Source organism: Silurus meridionalis, chromosome 19, assembly GCF_014805685.1.
Source record: "Silurus meridionalis isolate SWU-2019-XX chromosome 19, ASM1480568v1, whole genome shotgun sequence".
In the NCBI taxonomy this organism is placed as follows: domain Eukaryota; kingdom Metazoa; phylum Chordata; class Actinopteri; order Siluriformes; family Siluridae; genus Silurus; species Silurus meridionalis.
Window position 1 is genome coordinate 11,673,164 of NC_060902.1, and position 24,945 is coordinate 11,698,108.

General features: G+C 38.4%; 1 protein-coding gene across 2 annotated transcripts in view; it reads right to left on the reverse strand.

Moving 5' to 3' along the window:
* Window positions 1-1,471: 1,471 nt before the first annotated feature.
* Window positions 1,472-24,945, reverse strand: part of lrrn2 (leucine rich repeat neuronal 2) — a 51,734-nt gene continuing 28,260 nt past the window's right edge. For both annotated transcript variants that reach the window (XM_046875744.1, XM_046875745.1), the window contains exon 2: window positions 1,472-5,539. In XM_046875744.1, coding sequence (XP_046731700.1) covers window positions 3,169-5,307 — 2,139 coding nt within the window. In that variant the 5' untranslated portion in view covers window positions 5,308-5,539 and the 3' untranslated portion in view covers window positions 1,472-3,168. The remainder of the gene's footprint in view (window positions 5,540-24,945) is intronic.

Consider the following 24,945-nt stretch of genomic DNA (forward strand, 5'->3'; position numbering starts at 1 on the left):
AAGCGAGAATTTGGCGGTTCCACTTCAAAAACGTCGACTTAATAGGGTTGTTGAGTTAACCGAGGGCGAGATAACCGGGTTCCACTGTAATAGGGTTGAGGTCAGAGCTCTATAGCGGGGACAAAGAATTAGGACGGTATGCATTTATATTGGTGGATATCAGCTTACACGTGACACTAATTAAACATTTGCCTCTATCATACATGTAGTTTTCAATCATTCATTAAATGATTAGTTGTGTTAAAAAGAATTGTGTATTTTGCCTGAGAGGTAATGAAATTCAGCCTGAGGTGTTTTCTCTTATTGATCAGGAAATTGCACTGACTGGGTCATTCATTAAAACCGTAGAATCGGCAACCCTGTCCTTCACGCAGTCATGTTCTAACGTTGTAGGACGCCTTCCTGTGACACGATCGTAACAGTTTAGCTGCGAAAATAGACTTTGGCTCCATTAACTGCAGGAGGTAGACTTCAGTGATGCGGTGAGCTTTGTTCTTTGGCATTTCCACCTTTAATAGGTCAGAAGGAGAACATTTAAGTATGCAGGAAGCATTAAATATGAGGTAACTGGATGAGGCATCACTACTTTCCATGGTTAAAATATATGTATATTTTACTGTCTAATTTAATGAAGTTCCCAGTTCCCATACACATTTTTTTCAAACAATTTATTTTAATAATACTACATTTTCCATTTTAAAAGATGCATTTTATTCTTCTTTTTTGTAAGTAAAAGCTTAAAAAGAAACATTGATTTTATTGTCAAAGAAACGCTTTTAGCTAGATCAGATAAGGAACTTGTCCAAGCATGTCCTAAAATTAAATTCAAATCAAATGCTATTTCAGGCAGTCTGTAGACAATAACCCCCACCCCAATTCATCGCTTTATAAATACATTCTGTGTACCAATGTTTCCTTTAAGATAAGATCATAATGTTTGCATTTACTTTGAAAAGACAGGAGCACTATTTAACCAGATGCTGCTGTAAATCCCATATGGTGGAAAAGTTGTGTGCAGCGCATATTGAACAACAATGTGAAAGTGAGATATCAGTGTCTGAATTCTCTCCCATCCTCCTCATCTTCTTTCTTTCAATTTCATTTTAGAGCAATTTTCGACAAAAACAGGCACTCACATTCATTAGTGTATGCTTGAAAAAACTGGATGTAAAGACCTGTCTAAAAGTAGATGGATGTTGCTGAAAAAAGAAGCATTACCTACCTGGGGCTCTTCTCTGTGTGATCTTTAAAAAGCTATGCTCTGTTCTGCAGATGAATATTTATGCTCATTATAACTGAAAGTAAAATCGCTCCAGGAACTATTTCATTGGTGTGCAACGGCGAGATAAAACTGTACCCGTGACTTTGACTTTGACATAAACTTACATTTATAGTTTTAAAGGTTTGATTTGCACTTGCTCTCAGGTTTCAAATATTCTCAAGCCATGACCAATGAATCAAGACACTAATATCAGTCTAAAATGGTTTAATAATACTTCAAAATAGAATTTAACACACAGCCTTCTAAATAATTTCTGAAAGGGAAGCTGAACACTGACTGGAAATTCAAGGTGATTTAGTGTAAGTACAGATTTGAGGTGATAGAAAGTAAGAGCTGACGAATTATATCAAATGGAATAGAATTAAAAGGGGAAGAGACAGTTCAGTTAGGCAAGAAATTCAGAAACAAAGGGACACATCAACTACAAACTGACAAAGAACTCAAAACAAACCCGCTGTTTAACCATAAATGACACTTTAGAAAATGGGGTTCTCTGTACTAGATAAGTGAAGAATAGCCGAGCTGACAATCCTTGCTGACGATCCTGTTAACAAATGATGAATTCCTTTGCCCTTGTAAGATTTCTTCAGGTGTAGATGTCATTTTGTCAAAGAATTGTCCCTGACTAAGCCAGGCAAGACGACAATCGGTCGATCAAGAAAACCATTTTGTAACTCGCTTTCTTTACACATTAATATGTCCTTAGCTGTATCCAGTTCTCCATTGCGTTTGTGAAAGAAAAGGAGAAATATAACAATAGGACTTGTTTCATTTGTTGTACTCAGCATGTTGGCAATTATATGAATACTCCTCACAGAGTCCTGGGGTGTATCCTTCTGTCTCCATCCAAAAATGTATAAAGCTGTCACAATGAAGCTGTTCAGGGCTGAATGTAACTTGAGAATCAGTCTTTTGGCAGATCACTTTTAAAATTGTTGTTTGGTTTTCAGTGAGAAAAAGAGAAATCCATAACCAAACAAGCCCTGATTAGCACATCATTTTGTGTCCTTGATCATATATATAATATGTATATATAGATAGATGTGTCCATCATGAAAAAGACAAACACACACACACACACACACACACACACACACACACACACACACACACACACTGAGACGAAGATACCTTTTTATAGTTCAGACTTCATGTTGTGCACTGAATATGGCCCATAATATCAAAGAGAAATACTTGATGTACAATTACGCAACATATTAAAAATACCCTTCTGTATTTTACATATTCTTTCAGTATCTAGGCTTAGACCCTTTTTATTTGAAAAAGTATTGTTGTTTTTTTGTTTTTTTTAATAGAAAAGTAACATTTAATTCTTTAACAACTCACACCAGGATAATGTGATTCTTAAAAAAAAAAAAAGGAAAAGAAACAAAACAAAACAGATGTTTCTTCCCAAATTGTCAACAAAAGAAAAACATTTGGAATGTCTTTCATAAAATTTCTTTACCCACCTGTCAACTCTGTGTCTTCAGCAATGTGAAAAATAAGTGAGCACTTCATATTTCCTAGTAACTTTCAAGTAAAATTAAATCTACTTAAAAACACTTGACAGTTCCTTCTTACAGCTGGCACTATCTGCACGGTTTTCTCAGTCCACATTGCGGTTACATGTAAAAAGCTTTCACTGTACATATATGGTCTGTATCTTTTCCGTTAAAAAATAAATAAAAAATGAACTCTCATTTTATGGCACTGTATTCAAAATTGAGACACTTGTAATCTTGCAAAAAAAAAAAAAAAAAAAAAAGCTATGCTTTTGTCCAGTGGACTGTTAGTGTTGAGTGTGAGCTGTAGTTTGAGTAGCTTTACAAAGTTTGTACGGCTTCTCTGACACATTGCCTTTAAACTGTTGCAAATTGTGTGTCCTAAAATGCCTGTTTTGAAGGACTCGGGACATCTTGCCCAGACATGGCATCACTGAACACCTTTCCGCTGCCATCCGAGTTTTTCTCTTTGTACTGCTGAAGTGAATCGGGAGCCACAAAAGCCATTGCTTCCTGGGTCAAAACAATGGAATGGGGTTTCTTAAAATCTTTCCAATCATATATTGTCCTTCCATGACAAGTTTTGGCTGCCAACAGGATGAGGAAAAAAGCTGATAGACCCAGTAGGAATACTGGGGTGATGTCTGCAGTAGGAACTAACAGAAGCACCTCTTTAGTCCTAAGATGGACACAGGAGGTATCATTTGGCCCCATATGCAGGCAAACCTTATAATAGGTTCCCGGTTGGAGGCGAGTTAAGTTGAAGCCTCTAGTGCCAGCTAATATTTTAGTGCTGTGCTTGTTGTGGTCTTCCAGGCTTCCGTTAACTGACCAAGAGATTCGGGCAGCAGGTATATTATGGCCAGTGTTCCAAGAAAGTACAGCATACCGTTCTTTAACATCATGGACCTCAAGGCTGTCTTCATTTGTTTTATCATTTGTTATTTCTGCCCAGCTGGATCCCTCCACTTTTAGTGTCAGAGTCTTTGTGTCCGCTCCAACTAGATTTTGTGCAACGCAAGTGTAGAAGCCAGACTCCTCATGAGTGACACCAACTATTTCCAAAGTGCCCTCTGTTAAAACCTGGTAGCGTCCAAACTTTGTGGAGGGAGTTAACCTTAAACCTTTTGGAATGACCCAGTAAATAATAGGTTCTGGTTCTGCCAATGCTCGACAATGCAGGGCTATGTTGTCCCCATGTTTTACTTGAATGTAAGATGGGAATATGCTTGGTGCAATCAAAGGGAGGCAGCTATCTGCCATCTCTCTGAAAGAAACGTCTTTTACTCGTCTTGCTTTTAACTCTGGAGGTTCTGAGCAGAATGTGGACTGTGGTTCAATGAATCGAACTGGCTTGTCATCCTCTGCCCCCACCCAGCGAATAAGGCAGTCACAGCGAATAGGATTGGTGTGCAGACTGATCTCCTGTAAACTTGGCAGAGACTGCACAGTCTGACGATGCAGAGCACTCAGGGCATTACTATTAAGCATCAAGCTTTCCATGCGTGGTAGCTTCCGGAAAGCCTGAGGGTGAATGAATGACAGTCGGGGATTGTTTGTGATTTCCAGTTTTGTCAGTTCAGGGAGGTTTTCCATTGCAGAGTGCTCAACGGACACCAGATCCTCCATGTTGTTCAATCCAAGTTCCTTCAGGTGAAGCATGTTCCTGAAGTCCCCTTTTTGCACCAGCTGAATTGGGTTCTTGTTAAGGTCCAAAAATTTCAAGCTCGGTAGCATTTGCAGTGCCTCCTTTGGAACTTTAGTCAGGTTGTTGTCATAGAAGCTAATACTTTCCAGGTTGAGAAGTCCTTCTAGAGCACGCTTGGAGATCTCACGTAAGCCCATACCTGCCAGGACCAGACTCCGCAAGGATCCAAGAGGTTTGAAGTTGAGATCTTGGATTGTATCCACCGGATTTCCTCCTGTCATTAATACTTCAAGTTGAGGCAAAGCATGGAACCAGCGCCTATCAATTATCATTAGGTGGTTAGAGTTAAGATGAAGCCTTAAAAGGTTACTCAAACCTTTGAAAGCTCCCGGGGAAATACTTCGGAGCCTGTTATGATTGAGGTACAATTCCTGGAGGTTAGGCAATCCAGAGAAAGCTGCTTCAGGCAGGTGCCTCAGCTGATTTTCTTCCATGTGAAGGCTTAAAAGGGCTGGCAGTTCAGTGATTCTTAAGTTACGGGTGCTGATGAAACTGTTGTGGGAGAGATCCAGCTCAGTTAGATTGGCGAGACCCTGGAGTTCACTTTGGTCCACTGAACTGATGAGGTTGCTCTGCAGCCTTAGTGTTTGTGTCTCTGGTGGGAGAGATGTGGGCAACTGAGTCAGGAGCAAGTCATTACAGTCAACAGTTGGAGCCTCTTTATAAACAGACTGGGGTGAGTACCAGGGCTTGATCTGGCATACACACTGATGAGGACAGGGTACCTTCCAGGGGATTGAGTGAATAACCAAGGAGCAAGCAACTCCAAACAGGAGGTGAATATGTACAAAAATCATTGTAATCTCTCTCATTTTTATTTCAATTTGATTATCAAATTTTGAAATTTCACTTGTTTTTTGCAAATAAATTGTTAACAAAATTACATTTCTTGAGTTTCATCTTTTCCACTCTTCAAGCTTTATCAAAGAATGGCTTGCTCTGATGTTCTTAGGAGTGACACTACGATGGCCTTGGGTTTCTTCTTATTTCCTTGTCCTTACATTCATGTCCGATTGAGCTTTCAGGACTACTTCAGAGGCATACCTGACAAAGAGAGAATAAGTGCAGTTAGAGATTACTCATGTCGTTGCTCATCCATAATTTCAGACATATTTTAATTGTTCACTGTTGGCTTTCAAAATTTACTTTTAATACAAGTAAGAGGTGAATAACTAATTTTTATTTAATTTGCAGTGTCCAACAGGAGTTATCTCCTGGCTAGAAATTATATATCTGAATTAGTATCCAAACACTATACCAAATCTTCAGCTTCTGAATCCCTTAATAATTATCTCTAAATGAGTTCAGGGATAGCACTGTGCAGTCCGACTGCGGGATCACCAGTTAGCAAATGTAAAAGGAGAGTCTCTGTTACTTATAGCTGTATGCAACTGGGCTATTAAATACCTAGTGATGGTGCCATCTTTGGATAAAGCTACCCAAGATACATTTTATAGCCCAGCAAAAAGATTTAATTTATGGTGACACCAAGACTCATTAAACATTCTGAGACCAGGATATAGCTTTTTTTAAATGTATTTTTCTTTCTTTCTTTCTTTCTTTCTTTCTTTCTTTCTTTCTTTCTTTCTTTCTTTCTTTCTTTCTTCACTTTTAAAAAAAGAAGAATTCACCTTCATTTTTAGTGCTTTTGTTCTTAAATTGCACCATAGTCTTAGATGCCCAGGCATCACTGCACTGCAGCTAAGTGGCAAATTGGCAAAGGCTCTTTACTTGCTCTGATTGTTGCATCCAACACCCACCCCTTCTTTTCCTTCCTCCCGCCTTGCAGATCTATCCTTCTGAATGCCCAATTACTCCTAATGTACTCCCTGTCTCCCTTCGCCAGTTCACCAGAGAGCTACCTGATGGCTATGAGACCATTTGTTCTCCTTTAGACAGACAGACACGCGCACACACATGCACACACACTGGAAGCAACAGCGTGATCCTGAGCTATCAACACGTCACCCCTTCTAGCTAGCAGAGTGCATGCTGTGCCACAAAGCCCGTTTACAAAGTGTCAGCTTTACAGGCAGAAGCTTGGCCCACATGATGCACTCAGTCAATCCATCCTTACTGGTTGAGCTGTGTATCAATGATCTCATACTCGCGTGCTAATAAGGTGTGAGGGTCAATTCGGCACTTTTGATGAATGCAGATGTGTGCAGTGTGTGTGTGTGTGTGTGTGTGTCTGTCTGTATGAAGTAGCCCACACCTCCAGTAAGTAAATTTCCAAATGTAATTAGGTGAGAATGATATGTTCCCTGATTCTCTTACTATGTGTATTGTTTGCTGATAAATTAGTTCTTATCAGCATTTGTTGTTGATGCTAGAGTTACAAATTGTTTTATTTCTTTTTTTTTTTTTTTTGGAATTGCCATAAGCAGCCTTAAGGTGAGTTTACATTTATACTAATGAAATCACTCTTTCTGTGCTAGCAAAAGGACCTGGTAATAGCTTCCGATTGTTGCAGTAGAACAATGTTTGTCCTGTAGATTGTGAGTCTGAAACTTGGAAACATATAAATTGTCTGGACTCTCTTGTGCACACGGTGAGAGATTTTGGGATTGAATACTTTCTGTCAATCATATCAGCATTTGCTTTATGAGTGTCCGAGGTCATGCATGCAGAACTGTGTGGATAGCACCTTCCTCCATTTGTGTTACCCTGCCCTGGGTCACAGCATGAGCAGCAGTTTAAAAAGATGCAGATGGCTAGCTTCATGCAGCTCAGAGGAAACACTATCCACATTCTCAACTGGTAGCCGTTGTATAATATTGCAGAGCTAACTGATGGGTGAAAAACATCCAGGAGTAAATATTTTAAATTTGATGCATGTATAGATACATCTGAGGAGATGATGTAGAATATGAACTTTTTTTTATTGAAATATGTAAAAGGCAAAGGAAAAGAGCAAAAGCTGTATGAAATGTATGAGACGTACTGAACTGAATATAGATCAGGCCAGATTCTCTAAGGCTGTAAAGGCAAAAGTGAGAGATGAGAGAATGAAAAAGAGATTCTCATTTGAGATTATTACTGACAGCCACTTTGGTTCTGGAGCGGAATAATGATCTAGGATGCCGTCGGTTCATAATAGTATTCTTTCATACACAATGGCTCGTGCACTTGGTAACATTTTCCCCTCTTGCAGACAAAGAGTACCATAGAGAGACATTATTATAGGCCATATGCTATATAATAACTAGATTTAAAGTCATATTTTAAAGTTTCCATGAAGCAGTGCCTTCTGTCCCTGTCTGTTGAAACCTGTTTTCATACAGACTGCTATGATGAGCTACTTTTATTAAGCTTTGAGACATTTGTGCAGTGAAAAAAATGTACACTACTAAATGAAATTAGGGTTATGTACTCATATCAGTCAGTAAAGTTGTAAAGCTTTATAGACAATAGTATTTGCTTTTGTAGAGATTTGTGCATTTTAGTAATGTCAGCTACAGGTGTAGGCAGGATAAGGAAACCTGAACTCAGTCAGCATACCATTTCATCATGCTCATTAAGGTTAAAGTCAGAGTTTTACATTTTAAAGCATTTGGCAGACGCCCTTATCCAGAGCGACTTACAACTGAGCAGGATAGGGTTTGGGGCATTGCTCAAAGGATCAGCAGTGGCAGCTTGGTGGTGGTGGGATTTGCTTGTAACCTTTTGATCCAAAGTCTAATGCCTATAAAGCTCTATAGCACGCCACTCAAGATCTTTCACTCCAACTCGTAAAACATATCTCCATGTAGCTGGTTTTGTGCACAGAGAAAATGTATTGCATCCAAAGACACCATATACAATTTTGTGCCTCAAACTTTGTGGCAACTGTTTGAGAATGAACCACATATGGCTGGAAGAGTCAGGGGTCCCAAGTCAGGGGTCCCAATGTGGCAAATTTGACTTAAACTGAAAAAAAATTTGTGTAATAACTAGTGAAGTATTATTGATTAGGAGTTTTGTTTGATTCGAATTAAAATAAACGAATGATTTTTTTGCCAATGTGCTATAGCTTCAGTCTACATTTTGGCTTCTATATAGACCTTTTTATAATTTTTAACTTTGATTGTCTACATTTTAAAAGTAAAAGTCATAAAACGTTCATGAAAGCTAAGTTTCAACTTTAACCTTAAATTTAAACTGAAAAATGTATTGGATATTTACAGGTATTTGTAATCAATAACTATTGGACAATTACACACATTTACCAGTGAAATTCCATTATTTTACAATGAATGTACAATTGAAAGATTAATAGTTTATTGATTTAACTACTTTCCTAAATGTAGTCCAACTGCCAGATGTATTGCGAGGGTCAATTTTACATAAAGCTTTAAAGTAAATGCAAAGAAAGAAAAGAAAGTCTTATAAATTACTGCTAGGACAGATTTAAACTCATGCTTACAACCATTCACTTTTTAAATGTCAGTCCAGCAGAGTGTCTCATCCAATGATATTTCTATAATCTGAAGTTTACAGGGTTAATTTGACATTTTGTTCAGATGATGGAAATAACATTGGAAAATTATGGATTATTGTAGATCTGCAGGAGATGCTCTACTAGAAACAGAATCTATTTTATAATGCAGGTTTCAGAATATTCAGCCACATCAAGACAAAAATTGTATAAACTTCCCATAATAATTTGAATATATAATTAAAATTATTATAGAAAGAATATCCTATTGTGTGTTTAAAAAATCTTTGTATAGCAGACACAAAGTTCTGATACAGTACAGTAGCTATTTCAAGGCTACTATCAAAGCTAACTGTATCACACCTAGTCTGCAAAGATTTAAGTGGGTTTTTTGAGGACACTTTGATTATGTGTGTTTCACTTGGACTTCAGTTCCATTATCTTAATCCCTTAGGTGATGTTTAAGTTGTTTATTATTCAATGCTGGGTTCTTTGTCTTAAGGGTTAGCAGCATATTTACAATCTCACCTCTGACCTCAAACAAGCTTTGTGGCATGTATACAATAGGTCTGGAAAAAAAAACCCAATTACATCTGTCCATTATGACCCCATTACAGAGACTGAAAGAGGAGTTTGGTCAATACTGTTTTACAAGCCATCAAGCCTGGCTGACTGCTACTTGTGTAAAATCATCATGAGTGCACAGTGGCTTTTAGTAGAGGAAGGATTCCGAAAGGAGGGAAAAAAGGCAAAGAAGACAGAGAGACAAAGTGCTATCAGGTGCTGCTTCAAAGGTCAGTGTGAAATCAATCAGGGTTATAAGTAATTGAGAGCAAAGGGGAGCCTTGTCTGTGGAAAAATGGATAACAATTAAAATATTTTAAAATCCAAAAAAGAAAATGCATGCAAATACAGGTCAGAAGGTTGATGTCAAATGTAGGAAAAAATGCAATCTGGGTGATTTTGACTATGGCATGGTTGCTGGTACCAGTAGGGCTGATTTAAGCATTTGAGTAACTGTGGACTTCTGATTTTTATTTTTTTTTTATTCACAATAAAGCCTATAGTTTACACAAAGAAAGAGTGTGATAAAACACCTGGTGAACAGTTTGACTGCTTCATGTTTCCATGACAGCCATTAAAGAAAAATTGGGGAAAAAACCTACTCTTTATAAACTTTACTATTTTAAAATGCAAAATATACTGAACTTTAGGGTGAGTAGACTACAACTGCTAACCATGGTTGTAGGCCATTTTTCGTAAAAATATTTGATGTCTAGCCAGAGAGTTACAAGAGTGAACCTGGGTCAATGGAATAGCCATTCAGGCAGAATATGAGCTAAATCTATATTTAACATATGACAGAATTATTATTTAAACATTTACAAGGCAGAGGGATTCCTGTGAAAAATGGTAAAAATGTTCCTGGCTTGGACATCAACTGTATGTCTATTCATATGCTTTAAAAATGAGCTCTTTGAACTTTTTGTCATTAATGAAACCATTTGAACTTCATCGCAGCACAACACATACTTTATTGAAAGCACCAGAGTGAGCACAGACTACTAACAACATTTCACTCCAAAACCATAACAATTTATGAATTCCACATTGATTCAAGTATCCTCTTTTATTTAATATTTAATAAACTTAATCCACACTGAGGATGCTAGTCAATTCAGCTACTTAATAAATCATTTACCAATGAAAATGTTGAATGAAAATGGCTTGTTGAAGACCATAAAAAGCCTTTGGAAAGTATAGAAAATGAGCTCAATTGTTTTATTTCCAGTAATATTGCTTGGATTACACAATAAAGACAATGGAATGGTAATGAAGTGGAAGTAAAGATAGAAATAAAAAATAAAAAAGAATGAGATGGCATTATAATGCGTAATACTCTGTATGGACACCTGACCTTAAGATTCGTATGTGCTTTTTGAGCATGGCATTCCACATTTAATCCCCATTTGCTATTATTATACCATCCACTCTTCTGGAGAGATGTTCCACTAGATTTCAGTGTGTTTGTAAAGTTTTGTGCTCATTCAGACACATAGTTTTTCATATAGTATATGAATAAATATGTAACAGATTACTAAAAAGTACACTACAGATCTAAAAAGAATAGCCAATAAACACACAGATGAAGGGCAGAAGGCTTTTTCACAGAATATAGGAAGACAGATAATTGGTCAGTTGTGTGTCCTACAATCATTAGCATTGTAATAAGAAAAAATATTAACTAAAGAAGGTCTGTGGATATAGGGTTTATATAAGTCATGATGTCATCGTAGGTTTTATAATACATGTATACTGACCCGAAAATAAAATAAATAGAAGAACCACTGGAATGAGAAAACTGCTGTTATAGGTTATACACTTTTACAGAAACGAAATTTATTTGTAAATTTGTTTTGTACCCTCTGGCCAGTAATACAGCTTGTGCACTGAGGCATTGTAATAGCAATCAACAGAAAGGTCATTGGGTACACTTTTATATAATGAAGTCTAGGTGGAACAATTCCCTTTATGGTCACCTTTAAAAAGCTCTTAATTTGACACTTAGGACACTGCAAAAAAAGGGACCAGTTTTTTATATCCATATTGCAGGAAACATTTTTTGTGAACAATTTGTCAATAGTCCCTTAGTTTGTTGAAACTCTGATTGCTAACATGAATTATAGCTCTATTAAAAAAGAATCCAACAAGTACTGTTACTGTGATATGAGATTTCAATTTTTTAATTATGATTATTTTGTCAAAATCTTGTAGATTTTTATAGTTAAAAATATAGTTATAGTTTTATAGTGGGGCTTGTGTCCGAATCATTTCGTTATACCATTTGTATAAAATGGAAATAAAATTTAATTGCATCATCACTAGACTCCACATTTTTCGGTAGAGTAACTTGAATATTTTGCAAACAAATGAACAACGACTGAGGCACACATACAGATTGGATAGGATTGGTTTTTTTTATCTAATTTTCTAGCTAGCTACCTGGGAAGGATTTTCACTTCTAAATGAGGCTCTGGAGATTTGTGCCTGAAATCTCCAGAGATTAATAACCCTCAAAAGCATTACTGAAATCAGGTACTGATGTTGGTAGATGAGGTCTGGGGTTTAGTTGATGTTTTAGGTCATCTCAAACGTATTTCGTGAAGTTGACGTAAGGCTATATTTAGGCCACTTAAAAATATTTTTCCACACCAGCTTTGGCAAAGCATGCCTTCATGGACCTCACTTTGTCATGTTGGTTTGGGCAGGTTAATCCAATTGAAATTGCATTACTAGAGCATACAAAGGACAATTGTGTGCTTCCGATGTCATGATACCAAAAACATATCTTACAATACTACAAACAGATACCATGCAATTCAATTTCACTTTCAACAACAGGCCATGTCCCAAAGCAGCTTTAGACAGATAAGTAGGTTATAAAGTTAGAATTTATATGTTAGTTATAAGTTTAGTGAATGTAAGTCCATCTCTAAGGAAAACTCCTTGAGTTTGAGGGAAAAAATGAGGGAAAAAATCTTATTTAAGTGGTACCTTATATCCATTGATCACAGTTTTATAGCTGTTGAGGTGTGCTATTTAGTGAACTGTTCAATACAAAATGAACCAAGTCAATGAAAATAGAACACAACCGATATTAGAATGAATAACAGGCTATTGGAAAAGAAATCATACAATTGATTAGCATTCAGTGTGCCACATATTTCAGCTGTTGTTCCCAGGAGCAATAAATGTTCTAAAGACTGTTATATGGTTAGTATTTGTGTATAGCTAAAATTCTGAATGTACTTTTATTTCCAGCACAGGATAATCTGAAGTGTCCACATGTGTGAATAGCGCATATTTAAATTGGTTTTCTTTTAGTTCTGAGTTTCTTCCCTGTAAGTGTGCACTGGAGATGTGAGTGATTTAATGGTTCTAGCAACAGTTGCCTTTAAATTAAAATGACATGGCTGAGCACATATCTGCCACAAGTCATAAAACAAAAGACTTTATTATCATTTGCATTAGGAAGAAACTATATGTGCAAACACCACACAAGATGAATTTGGGCACTCATTGGTCATAACCTAACATAAAACAGCTTTGTCTTGTTGAGGTATGCACTCCACAAGACCTCTGTGCTGTGGTATAGACTTTAGTAGCATATATTTTAAGTCCTGTAAGCTGTGATTTGAAGCCTCCATTTATTAGACTTGCCTGTCCAGTACATCCCACACATACTTGATCAGATTGAGATCTGGAGAATCTTTGCAGTGTGGCAGGAAGCACTAAAGAGTCTACAGCCATTAGAGAAGTGATATACTTGGTCTGCAAAGTGTCTACATAGGTAGGTGATAGGTGTCAGATTAACATCAACCTGGACTCCAGGACCCAAACTTTCAGTACAGAACATTCCTCAGAGCATCACACTGCCTCCACCAGCTTGCCTTCTTTCCATACTGTATCCTGGTGGCATTTAATTTTTTTTTACCAGGTACATACATACACCTCGGGATCCACAGATGGTCCAACAACAAAAATGTGATCCACCAGACCAGGCCACTTTCTTTCATCGCTCCATGTGCTACTTCGGATGCTCGGAAGACCTGATTTTTTAAAGATCCTTTGACCCACTCATCTAGTCATTAAAATTTGTCTCTTGTCAAAGTTGCTCATATTTTCACACATTTTTCTACTTTCAACACATCAACTTTGAGAAGGGACTGTTCACTTATTGCGTGTCAGGATTCTGTGGACCTGTCACACATTCTTACTTTATGTTGTCTTTTGTCCACTAGATGATTTTGTCCCCTGTTTGTTATAGCTAATTATTGCCACCTGTGTTCTATTTATCTGTGTGCATTAACGTTCCCTGTGTCTTAGATTCTTTGTTTGTTTTTTGTTTGATGTTGTCAGCCCCTCATGTTTTGTTCCCATTTGACTTCAGCCATGTTTGCTATTTGTATGGGACTTTGTTTTGCTCTAGTTAAGAATGTTTGTGAAAAGATTTCATCACAGTTCTTTCCTCAAAATCTTTTGGATGTTTCTTTTTGTATATTTTGGACTTTTTTTCTCCAAGGACCTTGAACAGTGTTAAACTTTGTTTTTTTCCCTTTTAATCATTTTCTTAAACTTTAAATAAAAAAGACACATAGAGAGTCTATATCTGTTCACTCAATCTCCTGTGGCTAAATGTGAGAAAGTCTGACTATTGCACCATTGACCTGTTTTAAATCTTGACCCCGACACTGCCTAATATATCTCTATTCTTAACAGGTGCCATTGTGTTTTTAATATTATGGCTGACTGTTGTACAGTTTGATATGTACATGTTCATCCGTTTTTATTACTTTTATTTTTTTGCATAAATGCAAATGCACAGGAAGTCGCCACACTGAGCGTGAGTGTGATGGATATGAACTTTATTATTCTGATTTGTTATTCCTTTTGTCCTGCTGCTACTGCAGCACCCTCGTCGCCTCGTTGTCCCAGAGGAGTCGCTGTATATTACACTCACCTTCTCAAAGTATATTGACCTTTATAATAATTGGATGGGTCCTGCGGCATGAGCTCGCAGGGAATTGATGGCAGCTTATCAGGGAGGAGAGGATGGCAAAAAAAGATGTCTGAGGATTATATAATTATATCTGCTCTTCACAGTTTGAAAGGCAGTATAATCATATCCATTAGCAGATTGCCTTTTGTTGTGGTTTAAAAGCCTCGTGTCCTAGATGCAAAAATAAGTTGCAATATTCCTCTTGTTTTCTCTTACTTGCAAACACGCACACACCCATTCACTCACACACATTCACAGTCAGCCTCTGCATAGCTGCCGTCATTTATTCCTTGGAAGGAGCTATTGCAGTGGTTGCTGCAGAGTTGCCATGGTGATCTGCCTCCGTGTTTCACAAGGTCAGTAGGAAAGTTGAGAGAGCTCTGCTGTTTTCTCATATACACTCGCAGCGCTCACACGCTGCCATATGGCTAAATGGATTTCTGTTTTTGTTCTCACTGCCCTGGTATTTTAATGGATGGGCCGGGATTATGTAACGTGCTTTTCTATTCTTTTTTTTCATTTTTTTTTTCATCCATTTTATATTGAATACGTTTAAAATAAAGACACCATTTGTGTATAGATGGTGTGGCCTCCGAAAAAATATTCTACAAATCACGACCAATTTTTGTTACAGTGCACATGTATTAATTCCCTTTTATAATCTGACATAATTTGCTAGTGTCTTTTAAGTTGACGGACAATTGTAGTCCATTCTACCCAGAGTGCACCGACAGATTTCTCTCTGAGGTCTGAGCATTGGTACTCTGCTATATAGCCAAAGGTTTGTGGACACCTGACTATAATTCAGTAATCTAGTCACATGTTCTTCTTACTGATGTTCTTCTGAGTGTGCAGAGGAGCAGACAGACTGCATAGCAACAACTGCAGTACAGTGACTAGCTTTAAAGCCAGAAATTGAAGTCATCATCATAGTCAGAAATAGTAAGCATGAAGTAAGGGTATGAATGAGACACACTGTTTTAACCTCTGCACCACTGTGGTTCAATCACTGTGACAGACTGTAGTGGTCTGTCCTTAGTGGATTGTGTTTGTTACCCAAAGCCCCCACCCCCCACAGCAAAAAACAAAACAAAACAAAAAAAACAGCTTAGTTGTCAAGATAAATAATTGGATGTTTGTTGCACTATTTATACTTTATAAAATGACCTTCAATAATACTAGGAACACCCTTTAGTACACCCTGGTGTACTAAAATTATAACATATGCAAGTATGCAATTATTGGATATCCATGAGAACTAAATATTTTTCATACAAATTGAAGGATTAAAGCAGTAAACAATAAAGGATTTTTTTTTTTTATTCGACTTCAATTGTATTCACAAAGGATGCCAATATATTAGATATATTATATTGGACACCACTGTATATATTTCTGTATGTAGAGCTTCTGTGTTGGCTGGTATGTTAGTGACATTTTGTCTTATCGTGCACACAAAACACTGTGACCTCACTTAAAACCTTGTGAATGCCTTACAAATGCTTTAGTCAAGACTGATTTTCACTTTGCATGTTTGCAAAAATCTTCATTAGTTGAATAATTCTTTATTTGCATTCTGCAATCTTTCCTTGCCATATGTATTCATAATTTGCTTCATTATCTAGGTATCTTGACAGGTCTTTACGCACATTGTGTATGTATTTTGTTAATGTTGTGTCTGTACTATTATACTAATCTGTACTGAATAGGCAACACCTACACTTTACAGTATTTGTTTTTCTCTTCTTATGATTTTAAAAGCATTATTGCACTGTTTTTGTATTCCATGGCTGTGAGGGTTTGCAATCCCTCCAGAGTAAACCAGCAAACATTGTATACCTGGAAAAACTCTAAGGAAAATCCACTTTTAATTTCTATCAAGAGAGTTCTTTATCCATGGTAAGGACGTGAGCCTCCCTTGCTTTCCTTTCTTATTAGTAAGAAACAAATGATGAACAGGTAATATCTAGCCCTAATGTAAGGAACAAATCTAATTAACAATAATTACATTGCGTTGCACAAAGAACACCATTGTGCAGTTTGACAGAAATGCTAAATGGCACCAACGTTACATGGTTATTGATGATGTTATTTGTTAGGAAATGAGACAAAATGAGAGAAAAATGTGTTCCACCTTCACTAGGAAACTACATTATATGAACAAAATTTAGGGACACCTGAACATAAGATTAGTGTGTGCTTTTTGAACATCCCATTTCGTCATTTAGTACAACTTGTTGTTATAATACCGCCCTGGGAGGATGATTTACTAGATTTTGGAGGCCCGTGGTGACAGTATTTCAGTTCAGCTTAAATGGGTTCAGTTGGGTTAAAGTCAGAGCCCTGTAGAAGGTAATTCAGGGGGCACAGGGGATTGTCATGCTGGAACAGGTTTGCGCCTCCTAGTTCAATTGAACCGGAATTCAAAGACATCCTGTACTACTGTGTGCCTCCAGCTTTGTGCTAACAGTCCCAAAAATGTCCAAATACTTTTGTCCACCAATTGTGCTTTCTGAAATCTTCAGAGTCTGACCCCTGCTGGTCCAATGGCTTGCTGCACGAAGGTCACGACTCATCTCGGGTGACCTTCTATTATACCATTCTCAATAATACTGACACTGGCTTGCCTGTGGAACCGGGATTCATCTTCATTAACGCAAGGTTTTAAGCATCACTGTCAGAGCTCGCTCCCATGTGATCAGGCTGCTATCTCCGGCCCTGTCTGCACCAATCTCTACCATCTCTCTCTCTCTCTCGCAATCCCAGCCGTTCCTCTTTAGCTCAGAAGAAGCTCAATCAGACCATCACCTGAGGGAACTGCTCCTGAAATCGACATGGACTTTAAACTACAGAAAACTAGGCCAAAAGAGATTCAAAAAAGAGAGACAGAGAAGAGGCATCAAGATGTAAAGACGGATCAGCCTTTTGAAAAGCCGATTTGCAACGCTGAATGTAAACAAGGCAAGTCACCTTTTTTAGGTAATGAAAGAATAACAATTTCCTAGTAAAACTTTGAAATAGAAGGAGTTGAGCAAAGAAGAACGCAGTGTGCTCATACATCTGTGGTTCGAGTTAACAGATGTGCTAATCAAGAACTATCTGCAACCTGGTCAGGGTCCCTTTTTCCACTGCATACTCATATCTGCGAAAGGAAAAGTTCTCAAAGCAGTGTGGGGGTTTTGCATACAATTTTACACAGAAACAGTAGCAGCAATGGAGAAACTTCTTATTTTACCCAACATTTGAGTTTAAAATAAGGAGACATAAAACAGCCCCAGTCATATAGAACATTTATGAGTTTTCTTTTGTACTCAGCAGGAAGGTTTAAAAAGGTACTGGAGATGGCTGTTCCATGTAACCTGTAAGGAAGGCAGTTCTAGCTACAGTAGTTTTGCTACATCCAATGATACATAATACATACGGTCTTCGTTGTATATCACATTCTTGCTTCTGATTAAACACAGCAAATGACTTTCACGTGGTATGTTATCCACACGATGATGACCAAAATTATTAGGATGCCTGATGTATCCAGTCATATGTGGTTCTTCCCCAAACTGTTACCACAATGTTGGAGGCGCACAATTGTATAGGCTGTCCTTGGATGTGGTATCATTACATTTTCCCTTTACTTACACTAAGAGAACTCAATCATGTTCCAACATGACAAAGTAAGCTCCATGTTTTACATACAGTCGTTTAAAGTTCTTGAAGTTCTAGGCTGAAGATCCTAAATGGCCAACTATAGAGCTCTGATCTTAACCATACTGAACACCTTTGGGATGAATTGGAACACTTACCGCACAACAGTACCTGACTTTAATAACACTCTGAATGAGCACAAATCTCCATAAGCACTCTCCAAAATCTAGTGGATCATCTTCCCAGAAAAGTGTAGATTACTATAACAGCAAATGGGGACTAAATGTAGAATGGGGTGTTCAAAAAGCACATGTGAATCTAATGCTCATAAACATATATCCATATAATGTAGGTAGCTTATCAAAACTGATTTAATGGGAAGTTAGTTATATTAAAGTTTTTAATAATCCAGCTTGCCATTAATGTCATTAATGTAATGTGATTATCAACATTGGAATCCAACTGAAAGCTATAGTAGATTTGTTTTTATTCATTACTTAAACATCCTCCAGTTCTTCAGACAGATGCTCACTGTATGTAGCCAACATGTGATGTTCAAGAAACTACGAAAAAGTTTATGCTGGGGTTTTTGTGTGTTGCTGAGTTTTGGTTTTGTGCCATAGTTTTGCTGCTGTTGTTGTTTTTTAAAAAAAAAATTGTGTCATGGTTTTGCTGTTATGTCTACATTGTGACTTTGAACTAAAAATGTAATGTGCTATTTAAAAAGATGGCTAATACCAATCGTACTGCACACAAAAGCCAAAAAAAGTGTTGTTTCCTTTCAGCGTTTGCTCTTTTCGCGCTTACCTCCAGAGCAGTTGACAGTTGGGAGTGTTGCATCACGTTGTGTGTTGTTTCAGTTTAAAAATACTATTACCGAAGAACGCTCTATAATGGGAAGTTTTATTTCTCACACTCCTCCGCGTTCCCTGATCAGTCCAAATTTTTTTTCTTACACACATACTGCACTGTGATGCAACAGCATGCCCATTATTTATGTTTAATTTGTATTATTTATTTTTTATGTCTGTGCAAATGTTTTTTTTCTCTCATTTTATGGCGTCCATGGTCTTAAAGGAGATCAGACTCAGACTTCAGTGACTATAGTGTCAAATTTGCTTTTAGTTTTTTTTACCAGACAGCAATTAGCGGTTATCTACTGACTCGTGGTTGAAACCTGTTTACACGTCCATCTTCTGCCTAATTGCTATTCATTGGCTGCAATTTCCACATCAAAACACAAGCCAAGGTCCTTGTTCAGGCACATATTTCGCTATAGTAATCAATTTACATCCTGACATTTTCTGTTCATGATGCTATGTAAGCTCATGTTAGGCTCTGACCTTTCATGTCTTTGCATGGCCTCCTGCACAGATCCCTACTTGCTTTTGTGATGCTGTTGACTAGGAAACGCTAATGCCATTTTACAATGCTGCCCATGTTGAGAGCCACGCTCTTGGCACAGCGTGACTGAGTGAAGACAACAGATCACAGTGGGGGTTTTAAAAACATGAATACGTTTGAGAGAAATCTGCATCATATGCGAAGGCTTTTCGAAACAAAACGAGCCAGTTGCTTTATAAAGATGCTGTGACGTGTATGTATTATGCTTCTAAATGCAGCTTTCCCAGTGAGCTCAGTGTTTAGATGCATATATGCAACATAAAATTCACTCTTTATCATGGTGTAGTTTCCAACAAAACAATCAGTGATTTCACATTATTCACTATTGTTTTACTTCTAGTTCCATTTCAGCTCCTGTTACCTGTAATGTGCACCTGTTCCATGGTTTGTATGTGCTTTTTGAATGTCCTATTCCACATTTAGTGCCCATTTGCTTTTATAATAATCTCCGCTCTTCTGGGAAGATGTTCCACTTGAGCGTGCTTGTGGAAATTTGTGCTCATTCAGACCCAAGAGCATTAGTAAAGTAAGGTACGGAGGAGGAATAGGGTGTAGTCAGCGTTCCGATTCATCTTAAAGGTGTCCAAATGGCCACTTAACATCTTCCACTCTAACCAATGTAAACCATTTCTTCTTTTGTGTGCTTTGTGTACAGGGGTGTTGTCATGCTAGAACAGGTTTGGGTTTCTTAGTCAAATAAAGGGAAAATGTAATGCTTCTGTATCAAATACACCCTATACCCTACGTGTGTGCATCCAACTGAGAGCCACATATGGCTGGAAATGTCAGATGTCCCAATACTTTTTGTCAATTTTGTGTACTTGTTATTAACAAGTCCTGTTTGCTAGTTCTAATAGTCTTTTTATTTCCTGGTTTTGACCCTCACCTATGTCCCAGTTATTATGTTTCTGCTCTTATAGACACTGATTACCAGTCTTAGCTTTGCCCTAAATAAAGCATCTCTCCCACGCGCTACGACGTGCCACCCCGCACATGTCGTTATGAGCTGCTTCTGACTCATCTTGTGCTGCCACAGTTATAGCATCGAACAGCGTGCCCAGATGCCCCTTTGCAGAATTCTCAGCATTGCTCTCTGCCTTTGTGAACACGCAGGACCGGAAAGAGATGGGGCAAGGATTATCCGAACCCCTCTGTGCTGCTAGATCTCTCGGTTTTTTTTTTCCCCTTCACTTTACTCATCCTTTTTAAACAAACGGCAAGTGTGCTGAGCGAAAGCGTACACTGCTATCCCGGCGCTGCGGCATGACCCCGCCACCAGTTTCAACACTGCTTTCTGGTGTGTCAGCCTTGATGGATGTATGGACTCAGGGCTTCTAGTCCTGTTTATTCTGCCTAAACACCCACACACATGTACACCTCACTTAACATCCCACTAAAAGGACGTTATTAAAGTCAGGTACAGAAGTAGCATGCATCTGCATCTATGGAGAATCTTATAGAACAGTGCCTCTGACTCTGTCCTGTGACTCTGTGAGGACAGGTATCAGCAAGAATCACATCGAAAACACAGCTGTAGCCCCAATTGAGTCAGCTTTTCCAGAAAATTTGCACTAAAAGATTTCATGCGTCTTCATCTTGATGATGACGGACATCAGTGCAGAATCAGACGGAGTCAAAGAAAAAGTTGCTGATCAGAAATCATGGAACTCTAACACCTAGCTCACAGCTGTTTGTGAGTTTCTGGTGTTTGATGAGGCAGGTCAGCGTTTCTGACTCTGATCATTCAGTAATGCTGATTGTTCAATCAGCTGCTGTTGTTCAAAACGAAGGCCTGGTGTTGGATTTCAATTCACCACCCAAAACTTTTTTATTTTGCATGTTCATAAAAACGCCTAGTTCATTTTATGGCAAGTCCTTCCTAACCCAGTGTTGAGCTTCTTTGCTATATTGCTGGATAGGAAAGGTCAAACTTCATATATACAGTATCGCTGATAAATCTCCCACAATTTAATTACTATTTTTTAGTTTTACATCACCAAAAAAAAAAAAAATAAAAAATTTAGTTAGCTTAGCTAGTATGGTATTTTCCAAAATGTCATTATGTCGTGCTGGCTTAAAACCCAAATTAGAAAAGGTTAAAAGTAATTGTACAGGTATAAAGATGTTTCTATGCAGAAAGTCAAACATTTGAACCCTGACCTAATCATCATCTTTTTTCTGCTCACATTAGGGGTCGCCACAGCGGATCATTTGTCTCCATACCCCCCCTGTCCTCTACAGCTGCCTCTTTCAAACCAATTATCTGCATGTCTTCCCTCACCACATCCATAAACCTTCTCCTTGGCCTCCCTCTTTTCCTCCTTCCTGGTGGCTCCATCCTCAGCATTCTTCTTCCTATATACCCCGTGTCCCTCCCCTCACATGTCCAAACCAAATCGCACCTCTCTCACCTTGTCTCTAAAATGTCCTACATGCACTGTCCCTCTAATAAACTCATTTTTAATCCTGTCCATCCTCGTCACTTCCAACGAAAACCTCAACATCTTCAGCTCTGCTACCTCCAGCTCCACCTCCTGTCTTTTACTCAATGCCACTGTCTCTAAACCATAGAACATTGCAAGTCTCACCACAGTCCTATAAACTTTCCCTTTCACTCTCGCAGACATCCTTCTATCACAAATCACTCCTGCCACTCTTCACTTTTTTCACTTCTCTAACACACTCTTCATTACTTTGCAGTTTTGACCCTGGGTACCTAAACTCCTCCACCTTCACCACCTCTTCCCCTTGCAACCACACCACACCACTCCACTGCCCTCCCTCTCATTCACACACATGTACTCTGTCTTACTCCTACTGAATTTTATTCCCCTTCTCTTCAGCACGTACCTCCACCTCTCCAGGCTCTTCTCAACCTGCTCTCTACTTTCACCACAAATCACAACATCATCCGCAAACATCATAGTCCATGGAGACTCGTGTCTGACCGTGTCCATCAACCTGTCCTTCACCACTGCAAACAGGAAAGAGCTTGGAGCCAATCCTTGATGCAATCCAACCTCCACTTCGAACCAGTTTGTCGTTCCTACTGCACACCTCACTGCTGTCACACTGTCCTTAAACCTGTCCTGCACCACCATCACATACTTCTCTGCCACACCTGACTTCTTAGCACGCTTTCTCTTAATCCATAAACACAATGCCGGTATGTCATCTGGTCCAACCGACTTTTCACTTTTCATCCTCTTAATCGCTGCTCTCACTTCCTCCTTACTAATCCTATCCACTTCCTGCTTTACCATCTCCACCTCATCCAACCCTCTCTCTATCACATTTTCCTTATTCATCAGCAGCTCAAAATACTCCCTCCACTTTTTCTAACACACTTTGCTCGCTAGTCAACACATTTCCATCTGCATCTTTTATTGCTCTAACTTGCAGCACATCCTTCCCAGCTCGGTCCATCTGCCTGGCCAATTTATTCAAATCCTTTTCTTCCTCCTTTGTGTTTAACTTCTTATACAGCTCCTCATATGCCTTTTCCTTTGCTTTTGCCACATCCCTCTGTCCCCTGCCACCACCTTACTTTCTCCAATCTTTTTCAGGTTGCATCGCCTGCATAGAATATAGTCCACCTGTGTGCACCTTCTGCCGCTCTTGTAAGTCACCCTATGCTTCTCCTTCTTAAAATGTGTATTTACCTCTGCTCTTTTCATCCTTTAATCAAAATCTACCACCATCTGACCTTCCACATTCCTCTCCTTAAGGCCATACCTACCCATCACCAACATGGCCATTAAAGTCTGCCCCAATCACCATTTCTTAGTACACTCTCCACCACTTCATCTAACTCACTCCAGAACTGTCCTTCTCCTCCAGCTCACAACCCACATGTTGAGCATAGGCACTGATGACATTTATCATCAATCCTTCAACTATCAGCTTCACGTTCATCACCGTATCAGAAACTCTCTTCACCTCCACTTTATTCTTACTGTTCTCTTCCTTCAGGATCACCCCTACACCATTTCTCTATCCATCTAACCTCCACTCTCCTACACTTATTTTCCTCCTGTTTCTGTAGATGTCTTTCTCCTCTCCTTCTCCTCATTTGGCCATCATGTTGGCTAACAATACCTGTGGCGGTCGTTGGTAACTTGGGGCTCGACCGATCTCGTATGAAATTATGGTTTATGATCTGTTTATTTGATTTGGCACGTTTTACACTGAATGTCCTTCCTAACACAACCCTCCCAATTTATCCTGGCAATAAGAGTGCACTGGCTTGTGCAACCCTAATGGTTGGGTTAGATCCCTGACCTAATGAGCTTGCTAATTAGCTAAAATGAATGTAGCCAAATTAATGTGACAAATCATACTTAAATGTCACAGAGTGATAAGCTCTAGTTGTTTTTTCTGTTGTTTTTTGTTGTTTTAATAATTAGATCTTGATCTAGATGTCTTAATGAATCGAATCTCTTGCTCATTTCTATCAATATTAGACATCTTTAGCTGAAACAAAATAAATAGAAATGGAGTGGGAAGGAGGCTGATCTTTTAAGCAGTTTTTTGTAACAGGAGCATATTCTGAGATCAAGTGATGCTATAGTTTTGAGTATATTTCCATGTTGAAGCAGGGAATGATAAGATTTAATAGCCAAACAAAGTTAGAGTTTACTATCAGAAGCCAGCAATTTGCAAAGAGGGGTGTTTATTTTCCTCCTGGACGCAAACTGCTCTCAGAATCCTGCTCTGTGCCACACCTCTCAAAATAGCAATTCACTTCAAAGGACAACATTTTTTGAGAAAGCCTGCGTAAAGGTTTCTGCCCGTTCATTTTTTTATTTATTTATTTATTTTTTTACCTGTAACTCCTCTCTGATCCTCATCTTTTGATCTGTGCACATTTCCTGAATAATGGATTTAAGTTCATTTATTTTTGATTGCCTTCATTTTCACCCCATTTTTCCACCCTGTTTTTTTCTCGACCCTCCTCTTCTACGATTCTAAATTCTGCATGTATGACTTCGAAGGCCATCTGAAAATTCCCGCTGAAAGAAAATCCTTTCAGATAAAACGCAGATGTTCGGAAAAGGAATGGCTGTAAAAGCAGACAGGAAGCCTTGAACATAAAGTCTGTCTCGCCACTGCAGATTTACGACTTAATTGTCAATATGCTTCGGCGATGCTGAGCCCACCCGACTTCATCTATCTTCTGCGATAGCCGACTCTCGTGTTTGATGGAAGAGAGGAAAGGGAAAAATGGGGATGTTTGCAAAATAACATCCTATGCTGGTATTTATCTTGAAGGATAAAAAGATCGGCTTGTCCCAGAGAGGACAAGGTGCCATCTATCAGGTTAGAGATAAATTAATTTGTTTGAGCTTTAAAGCCGCGAAGGTAATCTAGATTAGAATCAGAATTCATTTGACTGGACGGCCCCTAGTGGTGGGGAAAATGGAAAAA